Raw genomic sequence first — 16,832 nt, forward strand, 5'->3', positions numbered from 1 at the left:
ATATACACAGTAGAAAAAGAAGCATCAAGCCAGAGCAAACAAAAGGAAAACTCAGACAACAAATAAATGAAGAAACACAAAATCAAATCACAACAATCAAGCCATTAAGGCCCAGCTCCTCCCATTGAAGCCAATGAGAATTACACATAGAAATTTTCTTAAAATGCAATCATAGGTGCTTCTGAAAAAATTCTAGAATGAGAGCTGGTGTACTACCAAAAATACATACACCAAGTATATTGGCATTAAAGGATTTTAAATCATTTCTCTAGTCTTTAACAAATTGCCTTCTACACAAACTTGCAACAAAGACATCATCACCTTGACACACGCTAGTAACTGAATATTTCTATGGCATTTTATGATTAGAAGATACAGTACCTCTGTCTGAAGTATGGCAGCTCTCTGTTCTTTGGCAGTAAGTGACTCTTTAAGCACTTCAATGTGTTGCTTGCAATCTGAATTCTGATTGCTAAGGGTTTCAAGCTTAGTTTGTAAGGCAAGAAGTTCTGATTCTTTCTTTGAGAGTTCTTGTTTCAGTTGGTCAATCTGTAATGGTGGGGAGGAAAAGGTTAGATCATTAATTTCTTTTGCAATTCTTAGTCACACTTGAAATCTGAAAGGTGTGAATGACCATTATATGACAACTCAGACACTTGTAAATTCCGGAAGAGAACTGAGATTCAGACTTTTTACACTCACAACTTCTACTGAGTTTCTTGTAATTTAACGTGCCCTGCCTGAAGAATGATTGCCCTGCTGTTGCAGAAGTTAAAGGGAAACTCTTCAAGATCATACATGACGATTTGGCCTATAAATTCAACATGGACCTCACTTAAGTTCAAAGGAATTCATCCAGTGCGAGGCAAATCTGGCAGGACAGCAAAAATGCATAGGAAAAAAAGTGTTCATAAAAGTATAAATTCAATCCAATAGCCTACTCCTTCCAACAGCATCATTCTTGTGACTTATCATTGGCCAGAGTGAATCAAGGTTTTTTTAGGAGCCTGGAAAACCAGGAATCTTAGTAAGGAGAGAAAAACAGAGAAGTGGAATTTTAACTGTAGTCTTCTTGCAAATGTGTTGCTGCCCACCATCTCCACCTCCTTTTTTCCTCCCTGGTAGTTCATATACTGAATTCTCAGGTACTAGAAAAGCCAAGCCAAATAGATTAACTTAAGAGAAGTCTGGGGAAAATATTATAAAAAATTCCACAGAGTGAAAGGTATTTGAGATTGTAAAAGTGTACCCTAAGGGAAAAAAGCAGAAACCCAGTCATGAAGATGAAGCTTCTGAATTTAATTGAACTTAAGGTTCATCAGGAAATGTCATGGAATTGTGATAATTCTTCCCTTTCCACAGTGATAAATGAGAGGGGTAGCCACAGAACACGTAAGTGTGGTGGATTTAGACTACTCGAATCTGAACAAGCCACTGGACAATACACAGAATGATGCTAAGGCATGGTGAATTAGGTGACATATAAGTATTCTTACTAAAGTCCTGTGAAATAACATTGGTCAGCAGATGAGTTCAGATACATCATCTCATGAGGATTATTTGAAAAAAAATGCCTCAGTGCATCTGCACAACTCAGAGAAACCACACACCCTTTATATTTGGAAAGTTTTCTTGAAGACTACAAGGCCTACCTAAATATTTTGCTTGAAAATTCAAGTTTCAATTCTGTAACAACCAGAAAAGTGCTAGAAGAACTCTTTCCACTCTCTCCCATCAGTTGCATCCCAAAAGACACTTGGGATGCAAGAAATATAGAAGGGCTAGATGGCAAGTGACTCAAAAATCCACAGGAAAAAAAGAATACGTATCCACAGGCTGATCCTACTCAACTACATCCTAAAGATTCACATACTAAAATATTTCACAGATTCAATACTGTATGGCACAGTCACTGGACTGGAAATATTTACTGCTGATCAAAATATTTTTATTTTGTTTTCCATTGCAAGTGTATCCTTAAAAATTTAATTAAATTGTTTCTTCCAGCTATAGTCCAGATGCACGTCTTAATATATTTATTCCTTATTTCTCTTTATAAATGTCAATATGTTTGTCTAGCTGCTAAAAATACTTGGCTAGCCACCCCCAAGCTATCGTATAGAATCAAGAATCTATACTGGTACTAAAAGCTATCACCTTCACCGTCTGAAAATATCAAAATAAGAAAAGGAGACTACAGAAAACAGATGTCAAGAAAATGTAAAGAGTAAAGATAAGAAACTGCTAGAGAAAATTTTCTCTTGAAAGCAAACCACCTCCCTCCATCCCTTGCCAGAGTATGTAAGGAAGTACGGCAACCAAGACAAAAAATGTATACAAAATGAACAATGGGAAAATCTGTCTAAAAGAGATAAAGACCAAACGTAGATCTGCAGCCAATCTGAATTACATCACATGCTTTATGAGACCCATGTGAACATCACAGACATTTAATCTCTCCTAGAAACTCTTCCCGCTTTTTTCCATGACATAATCCACAACCTGAGAAATAATCAACAGAATTTTCATTGCAGGTATATTCTTTGTGTTTCAGAAACAGAATCTGTTTAGTATGAAGTTCTGGCGACAAGACCTACAAATTGCCAGGATTTTAAAAATGTGTTAGAGCACTCAAATAAAAAAACTTAAGACGACCCCAAAAACACATGTAAAAAAAGTGTTGAATAATTATGCTTTTGGCTGGTGTTTTCTTAAAATAAAGTATAATGCTGAAAATATACTAAAATGTCAATTTAAAAAAAATAAGTATCAAATATACCAAAGGCATAACAAGAAACCATATAACTTTTCAAAAGAAATGCTTAGACCTGGATATATTTGCTTTTTCAAAGCTCTGCATTACCTACCAGTGTAGAAAAAAAATTAAACAGGGCATGAAATAAACTTCTGTCTCCAGCAGACGTGCAAACACTTTCACTTTGTTATATCTTAAGCAGTATAGAAAACCAACAGTCATGATTCAATAAGATCTCCTGATCTCAGTACAAAAAAGACAAAGGCAAAAACGTTTTTGTACTTTCATAAAGACTACAATGAAGATAAGGTGTAAGTGCTGTAGCATCTAAAGAACTCCAAGTTTGTCCTCTGATCCTGACCTTCCCATTATCTCACATATCTCCTACGGGTAATTTGCCTGTCACCACTTTTTCAAAGTTGCCCCATATGATCTTGCTTCATGCCCTTTCCTGAAACACCAGTTGTTCCTTTGTCTTCTTTCTCAGTTTGAGATTCTGTCACCTCCCATAATTTCAGTTCCTTAGATACTAACACTTCCAGAAAACCATTATCCTTTTTCTTACCTTATTATTTTTACACACCAAAATCTTACACGACATTTCAATTTGTTACCCAGTTACTCTATGTAACTAACAATCACAGCTTTTCCCCTGAATACTGCATATTCAAATTAACCGGATAAATCTTTACATAAATAATCTCATTAAATGAAACTATGCTGACTTACTCATAATAAGGATCTGGCTTTACGTGACCAATGACAACTGCTTTTTAAAGTGAAGGATTTTAGTAAAGGGGAAAAAAGCAGCAACGCAAATGAAATGAAGTGGCTGCATACAGTAGACTCTACAAGCTGATCTGTAAATTCTAAAGGTTATATTAGTCAAGGTCTATTTTTTAAGTGTTTATCACATTTCCAGGCCTATCCACACAAAATGCTGTACATCTTTTCCTGTTTATTTCTTCAAAAGGATAACCTAGAACTTCTGTGGTTCCTTCATACAGTGAGAAAAGTTATTTTATGCAGACACAAATTACAGAGTACCTGTTATGGCCTAATCAATTCTTAGAACTCATCTTAACAGTAATTTGCTGAAGTTGTACTAAACTATCACTAGATTTTTATATTCATTCTGTCAATCACATAAGAGTTCTAATACACAGAGAACTACTTAAATTACAGAGTGCGAACTCACACCTGAAAAAATGCATCAGTGTTCCTTTAAATACCTGGTTACTAGCCAAAGCACGAACCCTAGGAAGAGAAGAAAGTCTTGCAAGGCATAAATTATTTTTAAAAAATGCATATAATCCTATATGTTTTCTTCATATCCTTAATGAAGATATTTGAAGCTTCATATCACTTAGTCATTAAACCTTTAAGACTTGTTTTGACAATTTCTGTATCGTGAGCGATGGCGATCCTTGTCCCTTCAAAAACAGAGCAAGGAGAGTCCTCACCAAGTGGGCAAGGAAAAAAAATCTAAGCAAGTTTTCTTTCTCTTTTCTACACCTTCTATTTAGTTTCAAGTCAAAATTAAAGCCTATATATTTGGAAGGAGTGAATATTACAAAGAATTAGCTAAGAAAAGGAACACTTCCCAACATTTTCTGCCACTCGTACAATAAATAATATTCAGTATTGGCCTCCATTTAACACCTTCCCATTATTTAAATCAAGAACAGACTGAAAAGAAGTTATACTTCAAGAATATATGTGAAGTATTGAGAGCTTTATAGCACCCAAGACTGTTAACTGTGAGTAGAGTTTTGCTCTGTTCTTTGCCATCATCAAGACTTCTGTTTATCAGAATTTATCAACAATCTCAGGTTCAACAGATCAGGTATAATAATATCTGTTTGCTGACAGCTACATAAATACTTTTCCACCTTGAAAGGTTCTCAGATGAATGATAAAAATAATATCTTCTGCTGCAAATCTCAATTTTAAGTGGAAGAAAAAGACTGGTGAAAGAAAACAGACAAAGTGTCATCAGAATGTGGCATTTATCAAAGATCAGAAGGTTGTGATAAAACAAGGCATGTTTAACAGTCTGCATTCATCTGCTTTGTGTGCCACAGAAATACGCTGAAGCTTTTTGTCTCAAAAACACTGTTAACAAAATACTAGGCTTTGTACATTATTTTTGTAACAACTGATTTGCTGAGATGCATTAGGAGTTTTTCTGTAAATTATTAAAAAAGAATTGGTTTGAAATTAGTTATGTTTAAATAGGCAAAATAATTTTCCTGATGACAGTGCTACTTATGAACTTTAGCTACTTCACAGTAGCGTAAGAGCTACTTTTTTCAACAGAATAAATATATTCTTTGATTAATTTTTTTAATAAATTTCGATTAATTCCACGTGGGCACTAACACCTCCATTTCTTCTGTAGCACAAACCCCGAGAAGATAAAAATATGCCCCAATGTCCCAAGACACCAGTATTTCCTGTGACACAGTTTACAAGAAACTACAGTTTCAAAACTGAGAGACAGTAATGGCTCTTCCTAAAGAGAACATCTTCAATATCCAATACTACAAAGCCGTGATTTTTCTCACTCCTGTACTCACTGGGAAAGTCAAAGTAAAAGCACCTTGTCAAGATGATAAGGCAGGCCTAATTTACACAAGAAAACTGAAAATCAGAGAACTCAGATACTCCAGAAGGTGCTGACACCATTTTACTCTCTGACCGCAGAGGAGCTGCAAACTTTGAATCTTATCTTGCCCAACTCTGAAAGAGTGGTAATGGTATTTATCTACCTGATATTGCAAACTTTTAAACAGCAACACTGTTAAGCATTTTTAGCATCAACAGACAATGGTAGGCAGAGAACTACGCTTTAAGCCAATTAACTCCTAACTTTCATTGATTACATGGCCTCTAGAGAGGTAATAGTACCAGCTCCTCCTCAGGCAGTGTTTTCAGAGCCGTAAGTACACATTTCAGAAAAAGTGAATCAACCCATCTCAGTTCCCTAGAATTTCAAATACACAATTTCCACATACACAAAAACCCCTCAACAGTAAACAGAATAAGAACCCAAACAAACAACTAGGATGGAAAGACTTTTAAAATAAACTAAGATTTCATAATGATCATAACTACTGACATTGTTTGCCTAGATTTTATTCTGGCATTGTGGTCAAATTTTTAACATCACTGCAAAAGAACAGATGGATGCTTTTCCCTTTCAATGTTTTCACTTCAGGCTGCTGTGACTTGTTTCACTCCATCTTAGTTCAGCTTATAAATAATATTTTTAAATGCTATTTCCAAAAGCTAAGTTTATTTATATGAGAATGGAAGCATCAGCTTCAGTATCCTTAATTTAAAACTTTTTTTTTCTTTTGTCAAATACTTTAATTCAGTATTTTATCACTTCATAAACAAAACACATTCCAGGTAGAGAGCTGGGAATAAACCAGCACAAATTGTAACATATATATTTATTACAATTTTTAAGGCAATTATAAAAATATCAGAAAATAAATATTTGAATTCACAAGAAAGACTATTTGGAGTGCTCATCTTTACCTTGGCAGCAGCTGAGCACATCAAAACGAAAGAAGGCAAAAAGACCAGTTGGGACAACAATTTAGACATCAAGCTTTACTTTGAATGTATTTTAAAATAATGAAGAAGCAATACTATTTTGTAAGCTTGAGACCAGGAAATATGTTACATCACTACACATTTACTATTTGCTTGTGGCCAACTCACAATAATTTATGTACAAAAACTTGAAGTGAAAGGTACTCTACAGGAACAACGTCATCTAATTGCAAGTCTTTAAAATACTAGAAGATTACAATTTGACATTGTCTATGGAACAGCAATCCTCACTGTAAAACTACAGTCAAAACCTGAAAAAATGCGCAATTAATCAAAACATAAACACATTATTTATTCAAAACGCTTCACTCCTCCATAGCTACCAAGTATTGCATAGTAGAGATTTACCAAAGAAGACATGCAGAGAGCTGCTTGTTTTGAAAAGGGCCAAGCTACAACTTTTGTTTCCATTAATTAAATAGCATCAAGCTATTTTATTAATAGACCTTACCTTATTTTTCATGAACTTTGAATGACTCTTGTAAACTTCTATTTGCTTGATTTCTTCTTCTCGGTCCTCTGTATTCAGAACTCCATTTGTCTTTAACATCTGTATTTCATCTTCAAGATCTCTTATATTGCGCTCAAGTGAAGCTATTTTTGTATCCTAAGTTATAAAAAGTATAGTATTGAGTATTGAAAATGATATGAAACATCTATTAAAGTGTAACAGAAGTATATCTGTACTTGCATGAAAAAATCAAATAATAAGATAACAAAAATAGATGGTACAAATACAGATGGTACAAATACTGTCATAAACCAAGACTAATTCTATTGATTTTGGCTTAACTTAATGCAGAATTTAGACCTCTTTTGTCACCAGAAAAAAAACATGCAATGCTATATTCCTACACAGTTAGGGATGAAGGGAGAATGGAAGATGTCCTGTTTCCCATGTGTATGTGATAACATACCTTGGTTCCTTTGCTAACCATCTAAGCCTTGCTATTTTTCCAAACTCTTAAACGCAAAGTTTAGCCTAGGGAGGCCAGTACATCATCACTGCCCGAAGACAGGCCACTTCATTACGTGTCTCAGCCTGAGGCTGAGTTTCCCTGTTGCCATAGAGTTCTGCCTGCTGTCAAGTGAAAGAAGGGTTGTCTCCTCATATACTTTTCCTCCACTAATGCAGCCACATCACTAAGAGGGGATTTAGCACCTTTTATTATGAGTCCCAAAATAAACAAAACCACAACCACTAAAAAATTTCTACATCACAGCCAACATGAACAGCACGATAAGCACTTGCTTACAGTCATACAAAGTGATCAGGGAATTTTTGTGTGAATCAGAATCCTGATAAATACACTGTCAGCTCCCTCCCAAATACTTAAAAAGTCCAGAATACAAATATTCCCTTAAAAAATAAAATAAAAAAGAAACAGTCATAAAATGATGGGGGCAGGGGGGAAGATAAAGAAAAAGGAGACTTGTCAGACTTTGCCTACTGCTAACATTCTGAAAACAGGAAGAAATACATCTAGCCTGCTACTGAATGCAGAGGCAGAGCCATTCACATGCGTCACTCTGTGATGTACCAGTTTTCACTGCAGATATGTTTCTGGGTTGTACAACTACGCGAATACACTGTGGTTCCTGTCTGAAGAGTTTTTCAGTGTGTTTTAATCCAGCCAAGAATTCAGTGATATAAAAGGATGTGAAACTTTTCAATAAGAAATCTCAAGACAAAGTAATTTAAAATTGAAGTTGAGGAGAGGTACCGTGCATGACAGCAAACATACTTTCATGCCATATAGTCAAAGCAATTCACTTGGAAGGGGAATACGAAACCTCTTCATGCAACTTACAAGTTTCCAAATTAACTGCATCCCCCTTTGTCCTGGTTTCGGCTGGGACAGAGTTAACTTTCTTCACAGCAGCTAGTGAGAGGCTGTGTTTCGGATTTGTGCTGAGAAGCTGACTGATCACACACTGATGTTTACAGTTGTTGCCAGGACAGTCAAGGACTTTCCAGCTTCTCTGCTGTGCCCGTGTCTGAGAGCACAGCCCCAGCGACCAGCCCAGGATTCAATTTTAGGCTTAGGATTGAGACCCAGATTGGCCAATGGTCTATTCTACATCATAGACATCATGCCCAGTATACAGATGAGGACCTGTCTCCAAGTGCTCTCTTGCTCTCTGTCTGGGTCACCCCTCTCTTGGTGTCATCTCACTCTCTCGGATGCTCAGGCTCATATCTTTTCTGGGACTGTGGCTTCAGGACTCTCCCTGCTTTGGGGATGTTAGCCAGGAACAGGCTGAGCCTTGGTCATCAGGTGGTGAGCAGTTCCACTGTGTATCACTGTCCTGGCAGCAACTACAAACATCAGTACATTATCAGCCACCTTCTCAGCACAAATCTAAAACACAGCCTCTTAATAGCTACTACTAAGAAAGTTAACTCCATCCCAGCTGAAACCAGGGCACTCCTTCAGAAAAGGAGCTCCAGCTGAAAGAGACAAACTTGCCAGAATTCAAACGAAACAACAACAAAAAAATTCTTGCAATGTGAAACTTGTTTCTTATCAGATTTCCAACAGCAGAATCCTAAAAATTTTATTGATATTTGTCCATGGGATGAGCATTACTCATATTACAGAGCAAAGGCTGTATGAATGATCATAAAAAACAAGGAATCTTTCTATTAAATGTCCAGCCCTTCACATGACAGAAAATAAACATTTTTAAGATATGTTAACTGTTCTGTTCACAAAACATTTTTTCCATAAACTTTTTTTTTTAAATAATAAAGTAAAACAAAAGGTTGAGATGCAATGAAAATAAGAAAGGGGTAAAACTCTCATTAAATTTTGTCATTTAGAGAAATTGTATGAAAAGAAGAATACTGAAAGAGAGAAAAAACAATTTTAAGAGTTATCAAGGCTTACACACAACAGTAAATTATTGTAGCTCTCACAGATACTACAATCAAATCAGCTTGCTCCATAAGACTTCATTTTAGAAATTCTCTACTCCTATTATTGAAGATAAAAGCAAAACCTAAGCTTCACTGCACTTTAGAATGATTTTGCACTGAAATATATTAATGTTTACATGACCTGTTATGACATCTCATCTGGGAGTAGTCCTCACCAAATCTCTCCAGCTAAGTCTGTAAGAGTCTGGCTTTTTGTACTGCATTTGTATTTACATGTTTGCACATACAACATGGCAGAAACAATTTATAGCACAGCATGTTACACTCTTTAGAAGGTTTATACCTGGCAGAATAACATTTATGCTTTATGAGAATTATCTAACATAACTTTTGAAAGCATTTTCTGTACTTCTACCTTATCACAAGTTTGAACTCTCACAAGGAAAAGTTTATTTTTAACCAATCTCTGTATGCTGTGATTGCAGCTGTGTAAAAACAAGGTTTCCTCATTCTAGAAAAATTGTCACAGTCAGTTTTGTAGTAAGTTTTTACTGGAACAGAAGACAGAAATTTCACAGATTTAGAAGACTAAAATCTGTTTCAGAATAATTTATCAAAAACATCAGCGATGACAAGACAGAAGAGAAGCCAGACATAACCTTCGTTCACAGACTGTTCAAGGAGTCAAAGGTACTATTCCCTTATTATGAACAATACAGGACCAGCAATTCTGCAATTACACGAGACAGGTTGCTGGCTTGCTCAGGAAACTTGGAAGTTCTCCTGGCTGGACAACTGCTAGAAAGCGAGGAACCTTGAAAGTTAAAGATAACACAGACAGTCTAGAGATCCCAACAGGTACTGCCCCTAGGGAGCTGGGCTGACTTACAGGATGGACACAGCAAGTTAGCTAGCTTTGCTTTCACTAAATGTTTTGACAGAATAGGCACACTCCCATAAAATCTTCTGATTCAGCTGAATCAGCATTTACCCACAGAAAACTTCAACTGGAAAACTTTCAACCAGCTCTTGTTGTGGCACAGGGTCTGGCAATCTTTCAGAAAGTGAAACAGGAACAGATGCAGTATTTCCTTCAAACCTCCTAAACTTATCCACATTAGCAGCATTCTAAAAAACTACATGGGTCTGTGTTGAATCAAAAAGAAGATTCCTTTGCAGTAACATTAAGGAAGCAGCTTAGTATTAAATGGTACTAACAAATGTCTTCTGAGTTCTACAACAATGCAACGTTTGTGCAGATTTTTCCAGTCAGGCCCTCCAATTCTGTTAGTAGAGGTAACTAGGATATAGCAGGATTTGCGATATAGATCAGGGTACTCACCCTAATCTATCCCCTCCTTCCAGCAGTAACCAATACTTTCTCCTCATCTCCTTTATTAGAACACTGTTGCAGATATTCTGTGAGAGAGGTTAGGGCTATTTCTGTGCTGAACCTAGCAGAAATCCATCTCTTTTGGAACATGAAACAATTAGTATGTGTCCTTTTGCTGAAGAAAATTATATTCCACAATGGAAAGGACACTAACTCTACAAATTAGTCTCCACAATAACGTTTGATGAAACTTATATATCCAGTCCTTACGACAAGAGTGCTATAGTACATTTCCTGAACACTTTGGTGGAGGGGAAAGGGCAAAACACTTGTAAATAATACAGCATTCCAGTCTGTTTTACTCTGAAATGAGAATTAATTAAATGCTACTCTTCACCATTTCAAATACCTGCTAAAATTAAACTATGTCTGAAAAACCTTGTTTCTAGAGCACTCAACAAACTATCAGAAGAAAATACTTAAAACTTCACATTTAATAAAACTTGCATTTAAATACACATATGCACACATGCTATCTACAGACCATACATGACTACTCTTACTATAGGCTGTTTTTTAGCTTTGTCAATTTAATACAGAGAATATTCAGATTTATTTTTGAAGATAAGGGAAAGTGAAAGTTCATGCAATCTTAACAGTATGTTCCACCGCAAACACAAATACACACTTTTTTAGAACCAAACCCATACCTGAAATACCAAAGCTGGATCAATACATAAAGAAGGCTCTTTCTGTAAATAAGGTAAACCACAAAAATTTTAATTTACTTTACAGCTTACCTTTTTAATTCTTGTTGCTAGACTATATATATTTCAGGATGGTTAATACCCTACACTTAGTTTTATGCCATATCTGTAGGCAACTCATTTCTGATTTTCCCTCTCAAGTAATATCACTGATTTAAGCCCACAACTGTCTGAACAAGATCAGAGAACCACAGAATAGTTTGGGTTGGAAGCGACCTTAGAGATCATCTAGTCCAACCCCCCTGCCACGGGCAGGGACACCTCCCACTAGCCCAGGTTGCTCAAAGCCTCATCCAACCTGGCCTTGAACCCCTCCAGGGATGGGACATCCACAATTTCTCCAGGCAACCTGTTCCAGTGTCTTACCACCCTCACAGTAAAAAATTTCTTCCTTATGTCCAATCTAAATCTACCCTCTTTCAGTTTAAAACTGTTGCCCACTGTCCTTTCGCAACAGGCCCTACTGAAAAGTCTGTCCCCATCTTTCTTATAAGCCCTCTTTAAGTATTGAAGGGCCACAAGAAGGTCTTCAAGAAGCCTTCTCTTCTCCAGGCTGAACAACCCCAACTCTCTCAACCTTTCTTCACAGGAGAGATGTTCAAGCCCCCTGATTTTTGTGGCCCTCCTCTGGACTTGTTCCAACAGGTCCAGGTCTTTCTTGTACTGGAGAGCTCAGAACAGAATGCAGTACTCCAGCTGGAGTCTCAGAAGAGATGAGCAAGTTTTGACCTGATTCATGTGCTCAAGAGTACTTCTTACTGAAAAAAAATAAATTAAAAGTATGTTTCCTTTTACTCTTATTATAATAATTAGTGTTAATCAATTCTGGATTCACTGACATTCAAGGATACCAGTGATCTGGCATTTGTCAGCACATAATATGCAAAGTATCACCTATGGGTGCAATTGCAATTAAAGGAAAGGATTTCAATGTACCAGCTTTATTTTATGCTTGAATAGACTAAGATTTAGGCATGAGAAAAAAAAATGCTGTTTGATTACATAGTCAGAACCAATCATTGCAACAAAACTAGACTGGCTTCCTACATAACAAAAATCACTAAATTACATGAATGCTGGTAAATATATAGATCATATTTCAGCATGCATTTGCTACCACTAGCTTCCACACATTGTATTTTACAATATAGTTATTTTCATTACTGGAGAGGCCTTTTTTTTTTTTAAATGAAGATATCTCAGGTATGTATCTACAGACTGTAATCTTTTTGCTCTGTCATTCCCTATTTATTAAACTACACAAAATTAACCTCCTGAAGTCATTCATTGTTTGGTAATATCTTAAACATTTTGGTGACTCTTCTAGGAAGGCCATGAGCTCCATGATGGAAGTTGTTGTTTTGGGCAGTTGTGCACTTCAAAACTTTTACCCTTTACTAAATCCAGGTACAGACAGCATATTTAGTATGCCCCACTTTCTAGAGAATGCATCTCGGAAAACCATGTTGGAGGGCTAGGGGAAGAAAACAAGACCAAACAATCACTTGAAAACAAGGTCTACAATGTGATTAAGCAAGCTTAAAAAAAAAAAAAAATAGAAGCTTGAGGGAACAACAGGAGCACGTGGGGAAAAGGAAGCATCCTGCTCTCCTTCTGTCCTGTGTGATCTGATCTAGGTGTCCTGCTCTGGCAGGGGGCTTGGACTAGATGATCTTTTGAGGTCCCTTCCAATCTCTAACATTCTGTGATTCTGTGATTCTGTCCTGTGACTCTTCTTTCCAAAAGAAAGGAGGACTCTGGAGAAGAAGGTCTGTTGCAGACAAGGGAACAGAGAGTAAAGAATGCAAGCATAAAGAAAAAAGGAAGAGACATGGGACATCTGGAAGGAAATGTATCTAAGAAACAAAACTAGAAAGTTAGGAAAGAAAGGCCTGCACAGTGCATCTGAAAAGGCAACAGATATCTGAAAAGGAATAAACAAAGCAACAGAAAAAGGAGTCAAGACATAGGAAGTGAATTTTCTATCTTTTTTTGTTTGCCTCTTTTTTTTTTTATAAGTATACAGAAGACAGACACTGGTCAAGGAGACAAGTTACGCAGAAAATACAATTACTATAAAGAAAAGGCAACTACTTGCAAAGTTTTCAGAGAGAAATGAAGAGCATGATAGGACAGGAAAGGTAGCACAGAAGAAAATCTGTTTAGGACAAAAAAAATCACATATGAAATGATAGGTAGGAGAAATTGGTATACTTCACTGGATGAAAGGGAGAACTGACTGAGTAAAGGGACAGAAAGCATTCAGCAGTGGCAAGGGACAGAAGAAAACCACAGGAAAGAATAGAGGTATTTATCAAAGAGCGAAAGCTGCCTCCTGGAAGAGCCTGGGAGAGCCACGGAGGGGACTCAGACAAAAGTTTATCTGGCAAGGGAGTGGAATAAGTTGGGTGCAGTCAAGAGAAATGTATACTGCTTGGAGCCTCTGCACGGGGGAGTGTGTGGCCTCAGACTGCCATATTACAGGGTAATCCTCTCCCTCCTTCTACCCTCAATACTTCAGGGAAATTATTGTCTCAATGCTTGATCATTCAAAACAAATGTTCCACATTTTTTTCAAAACAAATGCTGTCTGGATTAAGACAATCTAAATTTACTTGAAAACATTCCAAAGCTGGAATTTGCAATGAAAACTGCTGCTAATCATGTGGATTTCAACATCTTACATTTGTCCTTTTTTCTTTTCAATATTAGGCCTATTTTAGACAGGGCAACCCCTAAGGAGTGCGTGTTCATAGGAAAAGAAAGAACTGTGTGGCTCAAAGCCAAAAGGCAGCTCCGCATCAGCATGCTCCAGTACAGCCTCACCTGTGACAAATGAAAGCCCTCACTACAAAGATCAGATTCTTAAAAAGTGGACAAGACTTCACTGTCTCCAGGAACATGCACTGTCAGAGTGGCTGCAACTACAGTTGTCACGTGTGTCATTCATGTGTCATGTCCGTCCCCTCCCCCTTCTTTTCAAAGAAATTTGGTACAGTAAGAGGAATTGCAAATTATTTTGCAACATAACCTTTACATTGTTAATAACGTACATGGAAGACCATACATTATTCTAATACACTATCTCTGTATCCCAAAACTTTAAAAATTTATAATTCTGAATATGAATAGAAACAAGTTACTCAGCCAGTATACTACCTTCCCACATACTTAGAGTAACAGGTTACTGCAAGAACACGTTTTAGATTTCTTACACAGACTTCTGAACTAAAATAAACAGGGAAGGTCCAAGGCAAACACACATCAGAAGACAGAACGCTGAAGTCGATGTACCTTCTTTGTTACTCATATAATCCAAACTAATTATTATCTATTAAAAGGCAGATACTGTGTTTATGAAGTCCTGCTGCTGTTGTAAACTGTGTGTTTATCACAATGTTCAGACACATTGAACTTATTTGCCCATAAGAGAAGTCACTGGCAAAATGAGGCCTTTAATTTGCATTTCCTTTTAAGACTAAAATGAAAGACCATCATTAATGTATTTCAGGCAGCACTGTCAACTCACAAATTATCTCAAGTCTTATGGTCATTTTCTTAAATGTGTACATTCCAAACTCATAGAATTATGCAAAAAATATCAGTTAAATTATTATTATTTTTGTTATTGTGAGGAAAAAAGCCATAACAGTTTAATAATACTATTATCAAAAAGAGGAAACTATATTCAGGACTAAAATAGGAGTTTCATCAAATTTTGTCATATCCCTCTGCTGATACAATGACTGTTTTCCTTAGGTTAGATGTAAAATGATGGCCAAATAACCACCAACAGAAATGTTGTTTTTAAAGATGAAGAAAAACATTTTACATCAGCCTTGGACAGTTTATTCCATCTACTTTGACTCACCTGAAATTCTCCCACACACACACCCTCCCCCCCACCCCGAGTCCTTTTAAAGAGCAGTATTTAGTTCTTATTATTCAGACATGCTGCACTTGAGTTTTTTTAATAAAGTCTTATTAAGATACTAGACTGGGAGAAAGAAATACTAATTATTCCTAGTTTCACAGCAAAATAAATTGAGAAGTAAAAGGAAACATTTAATAATTTAATAGTAAAAGTTATAAATTGAGGTGTTGTGGGTTAACTCTGGTAAGCCGCTAACACAGCTGCTCATTCACTCCCCCCTCAGTGGGACAGGGGAGAGACTCAGAAGGGCAAAACTGAGAAAACTCGTGGGTCGAGATAACGCCAATTTAATACGTAAAGCAAAGCTGCACATGCAAGCAAAGCAAATTATGGAATTCATTCACTACTTCCCATCAGCAGGCAGATGCTTAGCTACTTCCAGGAAAGCAGGGCTTCATACCTAACAGTTATTTGGGAAGACAAACGCCGTAACTCTGAATGTCCTCTCCTCAGTTTTATCACTGAGCATGCCATTCTACAGTACAGAATATCTTTTTGGTCAATCAGGTCATCTGTCCCGGCTGCATTTCCTCCCAGCCTCATGTCCACCCCCAAACTACTTGCTGGGGGAGGGAGCAGAGTAAGAAATCGAGAAAGTTTTGACTCTATGTAAGCACTGTTCAGCAACAGCTAAAACATCAGTGTTATCAATGCTGTTTTGGTCTTGAATTCAAAACATAGCACCACACAGGCTGCTATGATGAACACTAACTCCATCCCAGCCATACTCAGTGCACAAGTTCATGCTACAAAAATAATGTATGGGAAAACATGCAAAGACCATACCTTCATTTCAATAACTGTTTGAAGAGCCTTCGTCTTTGCTGGCTCAGGCTGAAGTTGGGTTCTTCTATGCAATTCCTGTGGAGGGACACGATAGAAATAAGCCTGACGACTCATCTTTCCATTATTTTAATCACTCATATGAATTCATTACATCAAAATAATAGTCTGATGATCAGAAGCACGTAACTCCAAATGCTACAGGTGCTTCTCTCTTTATAATCCCTCTAGCATCACTGCAGTCCCTATCTTATATTACAGTCAACTCTGACAGCACATGCGCTATTTCTGAAACCCCTATCAATAATTAACGTCAGCCGTGACAAAGCCAGCAAGTAATTTCTTAGTCCAAATACAATGCCGCTGCTTCTGCCTAAACATCCAAACTTAATTAATTCAGTTGTGTTACTAACTCAAACACTGTTAAGTCATTTAAAATCTTTTACTGTAGTTTCTTCTTAGGTTTTCCTCTAATATCCAAAATAAGCAATTTAAAGACATTATATTTAAACTTGACATTTAAAGGATAATAATTATACAGTGGGTTGATGCAGCATCCTCTACAGTAGCAATCACATTTCAGTTTTCGCATTTTCATGCTATTTTTCAGGCATCTTAATCCACAGGTAAAAGAAAAGTAGATTGCATTAGTTAAGATATGCAGTTAACAGTATTAATGCCTACCAGTCTTTATAAAAAAAAGACCACGAAGACAGCAGCACTCGGTCTCTTAGAAAACACAGGAGTTGTATCTT

The 16,832-nt window shown here is 36.7% G+C and overlaps 1 protein-coding gene across 1 annotated transcript; it reads right to left on the minus strand.

The window, feature by feature from the left end:
- Positions 1-381: 381 nt before the first annotated feature.
- LOC104466794 (ERC protein 2-like) lies at positions 382-16,194 on the minus strand (the record flags this gene model as incomplete). The annotated part of the gene is made up of 3 exons (XM_010080333.1): positions 16,081-16,194; positions 6,831-6,986; positions 382-549 (listed from the first exon to the last, which is right to left on the minus strand). Coding segments are annotated over exons 1-3 (438 nt in total), but the record flags the coding sequence as incomplete, so codon positions are not given.
- Positions 16,195-16,832: the final 638 nt, after the last annotated feature.

The sequence above is a fragment of the Pterocles gutturalis genome, unplaced genomic scaffold (assembly GCF_000699245.1).
Source record: "Pterocles gutturalis isolate BGI_N339 unplaced genomic scaffold, ASM69924v1 scaffold10384, whole genome shotgun sequence".
NCBI classification, from domain to species: Eukaryota; Metazoa; Chordata; class Aves; order Pterocliformes; family Pteroclidae; genus Pterocles; species Pterocles gutturalis.